The 14,979-nt window shown below is 60.8% G+C and overlaps 1 protein-coding gene across 2 annotated transcripts in view; it reads left to right on the top strand.

The window, feature by feature from the left end:
• Positions 1-14,623, top strand: part of SEZ6L (seizure related 6 homolog like) — a 66,718-nt gene extending 52,095 nt beyond the window's left edge. For both annotated transcript variants that reach the window (XM_019486891.2, XM_019486893.2), the window contains 14 exons: positions 820-1,012; positions 1,346-1,531; positions 2,339-2,504; positions 2,924-3,090; positions 4,143-4,337; positions 4,482-4,620; positions 7,286-7,482; positions 7,834-8,028; positions 8,271-8,462; positions 9,907-10,101; positions 10,975-11,007; positions 11,393-11,507; positions 11,627-11,729; positions 12,733-14,623. In XM_019486891.2, the coding sequence (XP_019342436.1) occupies positions 820-1,012; positions 1,346-1,531; positions 2,339-2,504; positions 2,924-3,090; positions 4,143-4,337; positions 4,482-4,620; positions 7,286-7,482; positions 7,834-8,028; positions 8,271-8,462; positions 9,907-10,101; positions 10,975-11,007; positions 11,393-11,507; positions 11,627-11,729; positions 12,733-12,762 (2,106 nt within the window). In that variant the 3' untranslated portion in view covers positions 12,763-14,623. The remainder of the gene's footprint in view (positions 1-819; positions 1,013-1,345; positions 1,532-2,338; positions 2,505-2,923; positions 3,091-4,142; positions 4,338-4,481; positions 4,621-7,285; positions 7,483-7,833; positions 8,029-8,270; positions 8,463-9,906; positions 10,102-10,974; positions 11,008-11,392; positions 11,508-11,626; positions 11,730-12,732) is intronic.
• Positions 14,624-14,979: the final 356 nt, after the last annotated feature.

The following is a 14,979-nucleotide window of genomic DNA, read 5'->3' as shown; positions in this document are numbered from 1 at the left end:
TTTCTGATGTGGAGTTAAACAGAGACCCAACGAGGAGCGGGGAGCAAGGGCCGCCTCCAGGACAGGATGCCCTAACCGTGTCCTCATTGAGTTATTTCCACCTTCCCAACACATCCCTGCTGGACCGGGAAACACCCTCCTGGCCCAATGCCAGGCTCCTTCCCCCAGAACGGAGCAAGCTGGCGGCGTCTGCTTGGGAGGGAGCAAGGAAAGGTTGGGGACCACCGAGCTCCTGGCCGGGGGTCGGGTCTGCTCTGCCCATTTGCTGGTGCTGGGCCAGGACTGTCTGGGTGAGAACGAGCGGAGCGAGTTTGGTGACACTCTTCCAGGCACGGCATCAGCAATTAGGGGCTAATCCCCGGGGGTGTGATGAATAAATACCCCCCCAGAGGAGACGACTGGTGTCTGATGAGCGGCTCGTCGCCGAAACGCCAAGCTGCTGCGAAGTGGCGAGGGTGCGGGAGCCACTTGGTGACTTTATTAGTTGTTCATAGTTGCAATGAAAACTCGTTAGGGCTGCTCCGTGGGCGGCTCTGCAGCCTGGGGTATCTGCAGGCGGGTGCCGCGGGCAGGGGGCTCACGGTGAGCAGCCAAGTTACTTGGTTTTCTCCCCATTTCTCTGCACTGAGTGACTCATTTCGGGGACTGTTGCTCTGCCTGGGGACCCGACCCCAGCCCCAACCTGCAGAGCAGAGACCTGGGAGTGTGGTGCTGCTACCGGCTCCGCTCGCCTCTCAGGGCCTCAGTGTTCCCAGCTGTCAAATGGGGAGAATGTGCCCCGGCGCAGCTCACGGGTGCGGCCTGTGTGCCCCCGCACAGGTGAAGAGCGTGAACCTGTCTGAGGGCGAGGTGCTGTCCATCCGTGGCGTGGACGATGACACCTTGGTGGTCCTGGCTAACCAGACGCTGCTGGTGGAGGGCCAGGTGATCCGCAGCCCCACCAACACCATCTCCGTCTACTTCCGCACCTTCCAGGACGACATGATCGGGACCTTCCAGCTCCACTACCAGGGTACGTGCATGTCCCCCCATCCCCTTCCTCCACCGTGAAGCACTCCGGTTTCACTCCGGTTTCGCTGGGTGTCCTCCTGTGCCTTAGGGCTGCTCCGACTTCTGCTGCTGCCGGTGGGAGATTCAGGCCCGAGGCACCAGAGCCGTTAGCCTGTGCCCATCTCTGCCCCTTTCTATCCAGGCGTGGGGGGGTCCGTGCCGATGCATGGAGGTTTTGCCTCCTCTCCAGGCCTCATCCTGCGCCTTGCTGCGGGCTGCCTTGTCATTCACTCTGTGTGTTTGTGTGTTGTGTTGTGTGCATGCCGTGCCGTGCCATGCCATGCGCTGGCTGCAGTGTTCATGCTGAGCTGCAACTTCCCGCGGAGACCCGACTTCGGGGACGTCACGGTCATGGACTTGCACTCGGGCGGCGTCGCTCACTTCCACTGTCACCTGGGGTACGAGCTGCAGGGTCCCCGCGTGCTCACCTGCATCAATGCCTCCCGACCCCACTGGAACAGCCCGGAGCCCATCTGCTCAGGTACGGCGAGCACCGGCCCGAGCCGCCTCCGTGGCATGCATCTGGGGAGGGCACGAATTGCGTTGTAGGCAGAACCTGACCAGAACTAGGCAGGTAGGAAAACTAAAACAGCTGTTTAAAAGACAGAGAGAGGGAAAATCTCAGCTCCCGAGCCGCTGGCGTGGCACCTGAGAATGGCCACAGGTGCCCGTCGCACCAGGATCGGGGCCCTGGTAGCTCTCGGTGGGCGCTCGAACACGTTATGCGTGCTGTGGATAAAAAGCCCACAGCCCAGGTCTGCCGCAGGCACCAAAACAGGCAAGTGCAGAGGAGGTGCTGGGACTTGGACGCGGAGGCATCTTAACTTTTTGCATGACAGGCTTCGTGTGCGTGAGTCTGCGCACAGGTGGGGGGTCACCTTTGGACGGGACCCCGGGCGGGCGAGTGCCAGCCCCAAAGCAAATGTTTCAGAGCAGTCTGAGCCCGTGAGACCCACCTCCCCCCTTGAGAGGCGAGCAAAAGGGACCCGACATCTTGGGAAGAAACCAGCGGAGCATCCCCTGAGCCGGGGGCTGTGCAGGGCTGCAGCTTGTGCACTCCATCCCTCCAGGAAACCAGGCCACCAAGCCAGGTGGGATCTCCCTGCTTCGGGGATCCATCCCCAGGGCCCTAGGCAGAGCCTCAGTCTCTGTGAAGGCAATGCAGCCCCTGCTGCCTGCAGCCCTAGGGCTGGAGCAGAATCCGGCCCGGAGCTGGCAGCCTCTTTTCAGGGCAGGGAGTGGGAGCTGCATTGCCCCGGGCTCACTCCCCGCTGCCCCGTGTTCGCAGCACCCTGCGGGGGCACGGTGCACAACGCCACCATCGGCCGCGTCCTGTCGCCCAGCTACACGGGGAACCACAGCACCGGCATGTACTGCGTGTGGACCATCGCCGCGCCCCCCGGCCAGAAGCTGCACCTGCACTTCGAGAAGCTGCTGCTGAGCGACAAGGACAGGTGAGGCCGGCGGGGTTTCGCCGGGCCTTTGCGGGACAGGGAAATCTCTCCCTTCCCTGCGAGGGCTCCCAGGAGACAGAGCACTTCCCAGGGGGGGAGCCGGGAGGTGGGAGGGAGGGTGTTGTACATGCAGGGGGTCATTAAACCCAGTGCTTTAATGGGCTCCAAGGGGTGTCAGGGTCGCAGCTGCATAGGATCACAGCGGGGCTGGAAGAGAGCTGCAGGAGCTGAGGCAGGATCAGCCCCGTCCACACCAGCCCAGACAAACCCCGGGACAGGGGTCGGGGCAGCTGGAGCCCAGCCCGTGCACCTGCACAGGACCGGGCTGCATTGCCCCTGCCACATCCCAGCGTGGGACTCAGCCCCAGGCCCCCCGCAGCCCCGCTCCCCTCCTAACCGGCCGCGTCCTCCTGCTGCAGGATGGTGGTGTACAGCGGGGACACGAACCAGTCGGCCGTGCTCTACGACTCGCTGCAGACCGAAAGCGTCCCCTTCGAGGGCGTGATCAGCGAGGGCGCCGTCATCCGCATCGACTTCCTCGGGGGCGAGCCGGCCGGCATCACCGCCTTCAACATTCGCTTTGAAGGTGATGCTTTTGGCTTTGGAGCTGGCCAAAGGGACATGGCCAGGGCACCCGTCTTAACCACCCCCTTGCCCTCCTGCATTTCCCAGGGGTTTTCATCCTGCAAAGGCTGCTGCCATTTAATAGCAAGCAATAACCATTGCACCCCGCTCCCTCACCCGGGTGCTATTTAAACCCCACCTGCCTAAGACCTAATCACCGGTGCCCAGAGCTAGCAGTGGTCCTGCACATTGGAAAAGTCATAGCATTGCACTGTGTTTGGAGTGCGTGCTCTGCCCATAAGTCATGCCGGTGATCCTGGGATCAGGACTGCACTGGTCCTGGGATCGTGCTGCACGGACTCGGCGGGAGCGATGCTGCTTTGCAGCAGCCCTGTGGCTCTTGGTGTCATGAGCTGGGGAGTGCTAGCAGCACCAGCCCATCTGAGTCTGCTGACAGCAGGTCTCCCTCCATCTCCACAGAGATAACAGCCTACTCGTGCTGCCAGCTAAGGGCACTGAAGCCATGCATGGATCTCAAATTTGAAAAGAGGGGTGCAGATGTTGGGGTGCACTGTCGCCTATAGCACAGCACACGTTTTTCTCCAGTTAAAAAGAAACTAGGAGCTGCACTGCTATGCCAGGGGCCTAGGATGCACTCTTCCATTTGAGATGGAAGCCAAAACAAATAAAACATCATGGGAATGGGTTAAAAAGTCTGCAGGGCTGTGACCAGGAGCAGCCCCTAGATAGCTGCACGGCAGCACAAAGGCTCGCGGGGCTGCTGGGGCGTGCAGAGCATTACAAAGGACAGAGGGTCGTTAACGCCTCTGCAATGAAGAGTTTAGGAGGAATCAGGTCCATGGTAGCAAGCTATGAAGTCAAGTGACTTCCTCGCTAGAAATGCTGCTGCCATGATTGGGCAGGTGGTTTTAAATTGTGGGTAGAGCAAGGCGTACCCATCAGATTTGCCCCGGGCTGGCGGCCCCGGATCCATCGCCGCTGGGGTAGCACAGGAGCTGGCAGGAGGTGGGGGTCCTCCGGCACCAGCCCGGCTAACACGGCATCTCCCCGCAGCGTTTGAGCGGGGCCATTGCTACGAGCCCTACATCCAGAATGGGAACTTCACCACCTCCGACCCCACCTACAACCTGGGCACCACCGTGGAGTTCACCTGCGACCCCGGCCACTCGCTGGAGCAGGGGCCGGCCGTCATCGAGTGCGTCAACATCCGCGACCCGTACTGGAACGACACCGAGCCGGTGTGCCGAGGTCAGTCCTGGTCCCAGCCTGGGGAATAGGGGCATGGGACTTAGGGATATGGCTTCTGAATCGGGCTGTGCTGGGCTGGGGGGAGCATGGTCTTGGCAGGGACTGCAGGCTAAGCCCGTGTCTCTGTGCCCCTTGCCATTGCAGCCACGTGCGGCGGGGAGCTCACGGCCGTAGCAGGCGTCATCCTATCCCCCAACTGGCCGGAGCCCTACGTGGAGGGGGAGGACTGTGTCTGGAGGGTCCGTGTCGGGGAGGAGAAGCGGCTCTTTTTGGACATCCAGCTGTGAGTGCTGCCCGGTCATTGCCCTTTGCTGTGCCCAGGCCCTGGGGTCAAGCCGTGGCGGTGGGCTGGACCCCGTGCAAGGGGCAGAGCTGCTGTTGCAAGGGGTCTGGGCAGACGCAGCACCGTGGCAGCTGGGGACCTCCTGGTCTCTCGATGCTCAGTGCCTAGGTGGATCCCAGGTCACTCTCAGACACAGGGCACTGCCCGCAAACCCTGTGCCCCCCCTCCACCTGCCCCGGCCCTGCTTTCCAGGGTGGAGGAGCTGTGCTGGCTGGGTGGGAGCTGTGGAAGAGGGGGTGACCCCTTGGCCACACAGCCGATGGTGTGGGGAACACAGCCCACGGCTCTCACCTGGGGTAGCGTTTGCATTTCCTTGCACTGGTTTGCAGGGGTTGCTCCTGGGCTGCAGACGCAGCAGGAAAGCAGAGAGCTCAGGGCAGGGAATAAGCACAGAAGAATAGGAGCATGCCGGTCCTTTGCACTGTACAGGCTGGGGAGATGGCACGCGGTGGAGAGGGGGCTTTCTGCCCTGCCCACCTGGCTTGGACTCATTGCTTGGGCCCGTTTGGTTTGTTAGAGCTGCTCAGCCAAAACCCGTTTGCAAGGTAACAGCCCTGACAACAGCTGCTTCTTCCTCGCGCCCGCCGCGAGTGCAGTTTGCATTTAGCGTCTATGCACACGCGTGTCTATACGGGCTCCTGTGACCCAGAGGAAAGCACTACAGAGGCTGCATGGACAGTTAGTGTCCTGCAGCGAAACCGTCTTTCGGCTGCGGGGCATTGCTCACAGAGCTCCGGCGGCAGCATCCCAGCTCTGCCCTCCTAAGCCCTGGTGCCCAGGCCCCTAATCACTGGGGGTGCTCCTGCTGGGCTCGAAGTGGGGGCCCCCGATGCCAGCCAGGCTCTGGCCGTTACCGTGCTTTCAACCTGGAGCTCGTGCCATCACTTGTGCGACAACCCGGGCCGCGTCTCAGCCTTCACCGCGGCGGTGAGAGCCAGAGATGCCTGCTTGCCCTCCCCACCTCTGGGGCAAAGCACGCTTCCCACGAGGGTAGCTCTGGCCCTAGCCTGGAGGAAGAGGAGACACTGCGAGCCATTGCCTGCCCTGGGGAAGAGAAACCATCTCTGGATGAGATAAATGGGAGAGGCACTCAGCTAGGACAGGGAGGAAACGAGGGAGGACAGGGGATGGATGGATAGACACATCACCCGTGCCCAGCAATCACTCACGGCTCAGCTGCAGCAGCCGCCCTCGCTCCCTTCCCTTGGAGGGTGGCATGAAGTGCACCCCTTTCCTGCCCCAGTCTGTCAGGCTCTTTCTGCCCCGCACCAAATTGCACGGGTGCAGAAGAGGATGGCCAAAATGAGCCCGCCTTGGCACGGCAGCACAAGCTCGCGGCCTCAGCCCCTGCTTGGGTGATGCAGCAGGACCGCAGCATCCCTCTGGACGTGCCGACCAGGAGCAGCACAAGGCTGTGAACCAGCACATGGGGAAGCTCGTTTGAGGCTATTTTGGGGACGAGTCCCGGCTGAGAGTCAGGAAGGTTTTCAGGCTTCCTGTGAAAGCCGCCCGCCAAGGCGTTTTGATCTCTCCTGGCTGGTTCCCGCCGCTCGCCACCAACCCCTCTCCTCCGGCAGCCGTATTTTTGATTCCTCGCAGCCGCAGACATCCCTTGCTGGAGGTGCAGTGCTCTGCTGGCCACGGAGCCCCAAGCCGCGCTGACCCCAGGTTTTTCTGGGATGCAGCAAGCACGAAGCGCCGCGCTGCGACCGCCGGCAGCACCGCAAAGCCAGCCGGAGACAGCTGGGGAACCTCCCGGCGTGCTGGGCCCAGGGTTTAGTCAGGCACCCAAGTGCACTGTGCCGAGAGCTGGGGCCAATCCATGCCGGCCCGGTCAGCAGCTGCAGGTCTGTGAGGCCCACAGATGTGTGAGCGGTGCAGGGAAAGATGACAGGAGCCCTGCAACCCCTTCAGGGGCACTGGGTTGGTAGAGGTGGGACTGGACCCGCGGCGGGACTCTCCCACCTGCATCCAGCCTCTGCATACGGTCAGACCTGGAGCATGCCTGTGGCTAGCGGGTAAAGAAGACGTCTTCCTAGATCCCTAGCGAGTGAGCCCAGAAGGGACCATGGGGTCCGAGAGCCCAGCAGCAGGTCTGTGGTTGGAGGCATCGTTCAGGCTGTCACGTCCCTCTTGGACAATGCAGCAATAGCTGGGGATCACCGCCTGCCTGCTGTCCCTCCACCCGCAGCAGGGCTGCCCTTTTGCACCCATCTCCCTTGCACTGTCTTGGGTGGTCTCACGTGGCTGTGGGAAGACGGTGTTCATGGTGCCGTTCTCGAGACACCCGAGGCGCTGCCTGTTCGGTGCTTTACCAGCGGTCTGGACGCTGCACGGGAGGCTCCCTGTCCCGATCTGCAGGCCGATGCAGAAGTAGCCCCTCGGTGCATCCAGGTGCCGTGCTCAGGTTGCTGCCCAGGTGAAGAGGCAGCGGTCAGGGGAGCAGGGTTGCACCCTTCCCTCTATAGCATGCATGCTGGGCCCGGAAGCAGTGCAGCTGGGGCTGGGGCATGCCCGAGTGCTAGGTGTTGCCGGGAGGGCTGCGTGCTTGCACCCAGGTGAGCCCCCAGTTCGGCCGGGGTCTGAGCAGGCTCTCCCTCCGCAGCCTGAACCTGAGCAACAGCGACATCCTGACCATCTACGACGGGGACGAGCTGACGGCACGCGTCCTGGGGCAGTACGTGGGCAGCGGTGGCCCCCAAAAGCTCTACTCCTCCACCCCCGACCTGACCATCCAGTTCCACTCCGACCCCGCCGGCCTCGTCTTCGGCAAGGGGCAGGGCTTCGTCATGAACTACATAGGTAGGTGGGCACGGGCGGCACCCACGAGACCCCCACCGTTGCACGTTGCAAGTCGCAGCAAAGCCCGTCCCATCCCGGGGCTGGATGCTGCTTGCTCCCCGCTCCCAGCGCCTACCAGGGTTGCATTGCAGGGGAGGCATCGCAGCAGATGCCTGGGAGAAGGGACAGGGACAGCAAAGGGCACAGGTCCTCTGGGGAGGCACGTGCTGGGCTCCAGCTGCCCCCCGCACGCTTGGTCCTATCTCTCGGCTCCATCCAAGCGGGCCAGGAGAAGCCGAGGAGGGTGGGGGGACCGGGTGCAGCTTGCTCAGCCCTTGGCACTGTCTTTCCCCCCACCCCTCCCGGCTGCAGAGGTGTCGAGGAACGACTCGTGCTCCGACCTGCCGGAGATCCAGAACGGCTGGAAGACCACGTCGCACGCGGAGCTGGTGCGAGGGGCCAAGATCACCTACCAGTGCGACCCGGGCTACGACATCGTGGGCAGCGACACGCTCACCTGCCAGTGGGACCTCAGCTGGAGCAGCGACCCCCCCTTCTGCGAGAAGAGTAAGGGTGCATACCCCCCACCTCGGGGTTGCCTTCCCTCGGGGCATGCGGCCAGCCTGCACCGTGGCCTGGGGGGGTCTTTTAATGGCTGCAAACCGCAGACCCCGACTGGGTGCAATGCCGGGTGCATGGTCCACGGGACCTGCTGGCACCTGATTCCCAGTCTCCTCGACCTCCCGCTCCCGTGTCCCTGGGGCAGCCCCATCCCTCTCTGCCCGCGTGACGGACCCCTTCTCCTCCAGTCATGTACTGCACGGACCCCGGCGAGGTGGAGCACTCGACCCGGCTCATCTCGGACCCCGTGCTGCTGGTGGGCACCACCATCCAGTACACGTGCGACCCGGGCTTCGTGCTGGAAGGCAGCTCCCTGCTGACCTGCTACAGCCGCGAGACGGGCACGCCTATCTGGACGTCAAGGCTGCCCCACTGCGTGTGTAAGTCGGCTCCCGCGCACCCCGGTGGGTCTCCTCCCGGCCTGCCCTCGTGTCCTGCTTGCTGCCAGTTTGCAGGGGGGCAAAGGTAGTATTTTGCAGCCTCCACGGCAGCCCTGGCTCTAGAGCAAAGGCCGAAGGAGCAGCAATGCGGCTGCCTGCTGGAGAAGTGACCCCGTCCGTCAGTGCAAGGCGGGGGAATACGTCCAAAGTGGCTCATTTGCCTTTGCAAAAAAACCCCAAAGCGCTGGGCACTGGCAGCTGTGACAGACCAAAGGGATGTTGGTTGTCGCCGTGTTGGTCTAAGGACATAGGCAGGCAAGGTCCTCTGGGCAGATGTGATACCTTGTATTAGACTAGCTAAATAGTTGGGAAAAAAATGTTATTTGCACGGTTTCAGGCACAAAAACCCTTCGTCAGGCATCGGGGGACTTTTTCAAGGGAGGCAGCTGTGCTTCAAAAGCAAAGGGCTGCCAAGGGCTGGCTCTTCAATGTGCCGTGATCCTGGCTGAAAATAATGAAACCCTGAGGTTTACTCAAAACAAATCCAGCCTTTTTTGGAGGCTCTTTAGGGGGTTCCTCGTGTTTCTCTGCACCCCCCATAGCAAGGGAAGCCAGAAGCACGGGGTCCTGGCAGGAGTTGGGGCTTTTGGGGCAATAGCAAAGCTCAAGGGGGTGATGATGAGCCCTGGGGCTGGGCCCTGCCTCCCTTCTCAGCGGCTGGGGTGGGCGCTGCCTCTGCGACTTGGCCGCTGCCCCAGGGGGGTGGCAGTCCTGGCACCAGAACGGATCCAGACGGGATCATAGCTATTCCCTCCCTGTGATTAAGGGGTGGAAGATCCTCCCCACTCTCCCTGCTAATAAGCAATCAGCTGGTGCCACCAAGGGGTAATTGCTCTGGGAGGATAACGGGTGCCTTCGCTGCCCCCTCCTCCCTGGCACAGTCAGCGGGCGACCGCCACAGCTGCTGTCTCTGGGTCTGGTTGCTCTGGCCCCTGCACGGTGCAGGCAGGATGCCCCACACCGCACAGGGGAAGGGGCAGCTGGGACTGGGGACGGCAGGTCAGAGCAGCGATGCACCCGTTCCCCACCGCTCCTTACGCAGCGCATAGAGGATGCATTGCCCTGGCTGTTTGGGCAGCCTCAGGCAGGGGTTGCACCAGGTGAGCTGTGCAGGTCCCTTGCAGCCCTGCCGCTATGTGATTTTTGATCCTCCGATGCTCTGCTCGTCCTCGTGGGAATAAGGCAGGAGCCTGCTGACGGCTGCATCGTGCCAGGGCATTCAGAGCACGCCCGTGATGGTGCATGAACAGACCGGCGCGCTGCAGCTCTGTGCGCCGGTGCAAATTGGGTGGGGGGAACACATCTGGTAATGACCGTGGCTGCTAGACTCCCCGAGCACGGGGCGGACTCGGAGAAGGTGCATGGAGATGTGTTTCTCTTCCAGCCGAGGAGTCCCTGGCCTGTGACAACCCAGGCTTACCGGAAAACGGCTACCAAATCCTGTACAAGCGCCTGTACTTGCCGGGAGAGTCGCTGACCTTCATGTGCTACGAAGGCTTCGAGCTCATGGGAGAGGTGACCATCAAGTGCATCCTGGGCCAGCCGTCCCACTGGAGCGGGCCGCTCCCCATCTGCAAAGGTACCCGGCGCTGGAGGTCCCGGGGCTCGCTGAGACGTGGCCCCGCAGAACCGTGGCTCAGCATCCGTGACCCCGACCGCCCCCACTCCCACCCCGACTGGGCCCAAGTCTATAATCTCTTTGAAACAAGGCAGGCAGAAGCCTCCCGTCCCACGTGCCGGCTCTCAGCCCGGAGGCCAAGGCTGCACGGCGGAGTTGTGATGCCGCGTGGGTTTTCCCTCTAATGGGCTCTCTCCCCCCAGGGGAGGGGAAGGAAGCGTCTTAACACCTTCGAGAGCTGTGCTGCAAGCTGCGAAGGGGATCGTGCAGCCAGGGCCTAGCAAGCAAGAGCAGTTTCAGCTTCCTGTGATTCCACCCCAAATCCTGAGCTCCCTTTGTCTTGGGCATTCGACACGTCTCCAACAGCCCTGGTGCGGGAGGGGTCGGGGGGCACCTGGCCAGGTCTGAGCTGGGGCTGCTCGGAGGATACGGGGAATCAAGGCAGCAAAAGTAGAAGTGAAATCTCTTCTCACATCACCCAGCATGAGCCGCAAGGTCCCTGGGGCTGGGGCAGGACAGGTGCACGGAGGGAAGCTGTGGACACGAGACAGGGCTGCTCTGTGATGGTGCACGTGGGCTCCTGGCACCGTTCTGGGGCTGTTTTGCAATGCATATTTAAACAACACATCGTGCACCAGCGCCTCACGAGACCAGCTGCTGCTGGAGGAGAGGCAGCAGGGTCGGGAGACGTCCCTGGGACCGTCCGCAGGGCGCTGCATGGGGAGGGAAGGGGGTGCCGCGCTCCCTGGCTCGGGGTGCTGGCGTCCGGAGGATGGGGGGGTTTCCCATGCCTCCAATCCAGCACGTATCAACCGCTCCCCCTTTCTCTTCCAGTGAATCGAGACACCTTCGAGCACGCACTGGAAGGTGAGCGAGATACACACGCGGGGGGTAGGTGGGGACGCCGCTTCTGCCCGCGGGGGCTTCTTGTCGTGGAAACTTTCCAGTGTGGGGCTTCTCCAGGGGCTGTTAGGGCCCTTTGCTGCGGGGCCCAGTAGGAAGCCCTGAGTCTGCAATCCCCGGCGGGGCCAAGTACCCCAAAGCAAGGCAACCCCTCGTCTCTTAGCCTCCCCAGGCAGGGCCCTGGGCCCCGCGGGGGCAGGTCTCTCCATCCGTTTGCACGCACGCTTGTGATACAGCAGCTGGGCTGGGGGGTAGCGGTCAGAGACCAAAGCAGCATCACTCTGGGGCAATGCCATGGGGACCGGGGAGGGGAGAAAAAGCAACTTCTTGGCAAATTTTGCATTTTTAGTAGCAGAAGCTGCGGCAGAGACGTCACTCGAGGGGGGAAACATGGCACTGGCCATCTTCATCCCGGTGCTCATCATCTCCTTGCTGCTGGGAGGAGCGTACATCTATATCACCAGGTAGGCTGGGGGCACCGGCTGGACTGGGGAGTCAGGGGCTTCTTCTTGCATTTTGACTCCCTTTCCTCAAGCGCCGGGGCGGCTCGAGGCAGAGGCTTCCCGCTCTCGTCTCTCCCCAGGTGTCGGTACTACTCCAGCTTGCGCCTGCCCCTCATGTACTCCCACCCGTACAGCCAGATCACCGTCGAGACCGAGTTCGACAACCCGATCTACGAGACAGGGGTGAGTCCGGGCCTGGCGCTAGCTCAGCTGCTAAGGGCTTGTTTCCCTTGGCTCGAAGGCCGGCGTGGCAGACCCACGGCTTGCCCCAAATAAGATGCATCCCTGCTGTGTGTAGAAGTACTGGTCAGGGTGGAGCCGGGACCCGCGGTGCAACCCGAAAAGGCGTCGGGACCAGACTCATTGTTTGAAAGCTTGTGAGGTTTTTGCTGCTCTCCTCGTTGTCTGGAGCCTGCGTCAGGGTCTGCATGAAAAACGGGCACGAACTACCTTGGTTTAATCGACCTCTTGGAGTTAAATTGGTGGGTGGCCTAGCAGGGATGCTCTGGAGTGGGAATCAAAGCATTGCACCGTGAAGCTGTGCAGTTTTAAGAACATAAGGATGTGATTACTGTCACGCACGGAGTCGGATCCCAGGTCCACCTTGCCCCCGTCTCCTGTGGAGGCTGGAAGAGAGAGAGACTGGGTCTGACCGGGGTCTCGCCCCGTTCCTCTCTGCCTTGCAGCCTCCAGCATTTAAGGTCCGGGAAGTCGGGATGCAGAGGCCGTGCCCCTCGCCCCCGTGCTCAATAGCGACCGATGCCCCTTTCCTCCAAGCGCGTGTCCCATCTCTCGGCGAATGTGGCTGAACTCTCCACTTCCACCACCTCCGGTGGCCACGAGCTCCACGCTTTAGTTCCCCCCGGGTGAAAAAGGACGTCCTGGTGTTAACGAAAGCAGCACAGGGGTCTGGGACAGAAGTTTCATAAACTAGTTTGACCCAAATCGGTTAAGGCTGAACCAGGTTTATCTTAACTCAGTTTCAGGTGGTTTACATGCACGGAGCTTCTGTTCCATTACAGGTTAAACCAGTTTCTGATCACTTAAACCGGTTTGTGCATCACTTCTGTCCCTCGCCAAGTCTCTCGTGTTGACGAGACCTGAAGGTCAGCAGGGTCTGGTCTCGCCCCAGGCTGGACTCGGGCGGCCCAGCCCCTCCTTGAAACGCGTCTTCTCTCCCTTTTAGGAAACCAGAGAATATGAAGTGTCAATATAAGGACAGAAAGTCTCGAGACGCGAACTTGACTGACGCTGATAGACCTTCCTCAGTAACTAATCCAGAGACTACGTGGAGTTTCATCGGACCCCTGGACCTACTGTTGTCTTTCCTTTTTGCCTCTTTATTGAAGGTTTTACTGTTTTCTTCACTGTATTTATTCTATTTAAATGGAGATAGGTGTGTTCACAGTGTCCCTGCCAGGCGCGGCTCCCCGCCCTGGGCTCAGCTCCACTCTGACAGCGGTGCAGAGGTCTCATGAGGTCGGGGAGGCGCAGGGAGCCAGCAATGCAGCCTCCACCTCTGCCCCGGGATTGTGTCGTGAAAAGGAGCCTGCGAGAAATTGCCGGGAGCCGTCTCAGCTCCCTCGCCTAAGCCACTGGTACGCCTGGCCGAGCGTCTCCATCCTGCCCGGTTCTCCGAGCGCTCGGTCGGGGTCCCGGGCTGCACGCACACGCGCGTCGGAGCAGCGGTCAGCGAAGGTGGCGTCTGCTTTCCAACAAGCTGGTGCCCGTCTCAGGAAAGCCGCCGGCGAGGTCCAGAGGTCCTGCTCTCAGGTGCGTGGGGAGGACGGGGAGACAGCGACCGAAGCTACCCAGCGCTCCCGCTTGGTTTTTAGTCTTGGAGAGGCACGTAAGAGACCTTGTCAGTACTACAGAGAAGCATTAACTGGTGCAGCCAGCATCCCCCCGGCCCGCGTCTCGGTGCCCTTGGCGGCACTGTCCGGGGAGATGGGTAGGATCTTCCAGGACAGTGTCCCTGCTACGCCGAGAGTGAAACAGCCTGCATGTCTCTGCTTCCCCCCTTATTTTTCTGTGATAACGTGTATTGTGGCCATTGCGAGGAGAATCCGAGTCTCCCTCAAAGTCCAAGCTCGCCCTTTGCCCAGGTCTAGTATCTCAGGGTCGTAGTGCTGGAATATGGGATCCAACGAAATAACAGCCCCCATCTTCTGGACTAGCGCTGCGGGAATAGTAGAAGGGGTCGCTGATGAGCACGGAAAGAGACCTTCCTCCAAAAGTAGATGAGGAGATAGGTGGGGGGCGTGTGTGGTTCGATCCTGGCTGCGTGGCAGCCCTGATGTGCCCCGTTCCTGTCTTACCCCCGCGGGGCAGGAAAACTGCCCAAGAAGCACCGTCTGGCCACGCACGGCGGAGGGGAAGCCACCTCGAGATGCGATGCATGCCACGTGCAAGCCTGGGGGAGGGCGCGGGGGGGGGGACGACCGCAAAGCGTGTCTGGGGAAGACGGCCAGCATGGCACGGGGGGAGCAAAGCAAAACACAGCCCTGTGCAGCCCTCGTCCTGGTCTAACCCTGCGTGCCGTGCCGCATCTAGGATCCTTTGGTTCTGGAAGGTAACGTGTTCGCGCCGAACAGCAACCCAACAACCGAGCCGCTGCCCTTGCACGGCAAACAGAGCCCCCAGACGGTGCCATCCCAATCTCCCCCTTCGCCACGTCGGCTTCGGGACAGTGCCTCGCAGCGAGGCCTGGACGGGCCCCGCAGTGCGGGCGCTTCCCTGGCTGCTGGCGTCTTTCTTCCGTCTTTGTAGATTGGCGAGTGTAACCATGACCACGTTTCCCAGCCCCTTTTAGTTTAGAGAAGGTTAGTGCATCTCTGCAGTTGTACAGTTGAGACATTTAGGCTTTTTTTTCCTTTTAAAAAAGAAAAGAAAAAAAAAAAGAGAAAAAGAAATGAATGTGTATTTGTAATTTGTAAAGGTTTAAGACACAAGAGAAACAAACAAAACACGTGCCAAAAAAATGTACCAGGCATTTCATTTCCCTTCATCCCTGTCTGTTTTTATAAGAACAATGTGAAAATTGTTGGGATTAAATATTTTTGAACAATGATACGGTACTTCCGTGGGAAGCTCCGCTTAATACCAATGGTGCTCTGTTTCAAACCGGTTGGCGATCCAATCAGGTCCTGGAGATAGATGTGCACGCCTTGCACGCTAGCTGCCGTGGGATTAGCGGGTCATGGCAGCTCTGCACACCCATGTACACACACGCGTGCACAATTCAGACAATTACACGCACGCACACACGCGCATTTCAGACAATTACATCCTCTGAATTTTGATGAGCTTGGTTCAATCCGGCTTCTGGACTGGACGCCGAGTGGTGCAAAAGATTTGCTCTTTATCCAATATTTAAACCGTGGGGGTTTTTCTTTCTCCAGGCAACTTATCATCGGCTGGATGGGAGCACGTG

The sequence above is a fragment of the Alligator mississippiensis genome, chromosome 10, assembly GCF_030867095.1.
Source record: "Alligator mississippiensis isolate rAllMis1 chromosome 10, rAllMis1, whole genome shotgun sequence".
NCBI classification, from domain to species: domain Eukaryota; kingdom Metazoa; phylum Chordata; order Crocodylia; family Alligatoridae; genus Alligator; species Alligator mississippiensis.
Note: the sequence above shows the minus strand (reverse complement) of the source record. Positions and strands in the feature narration are given on the sequence as shown.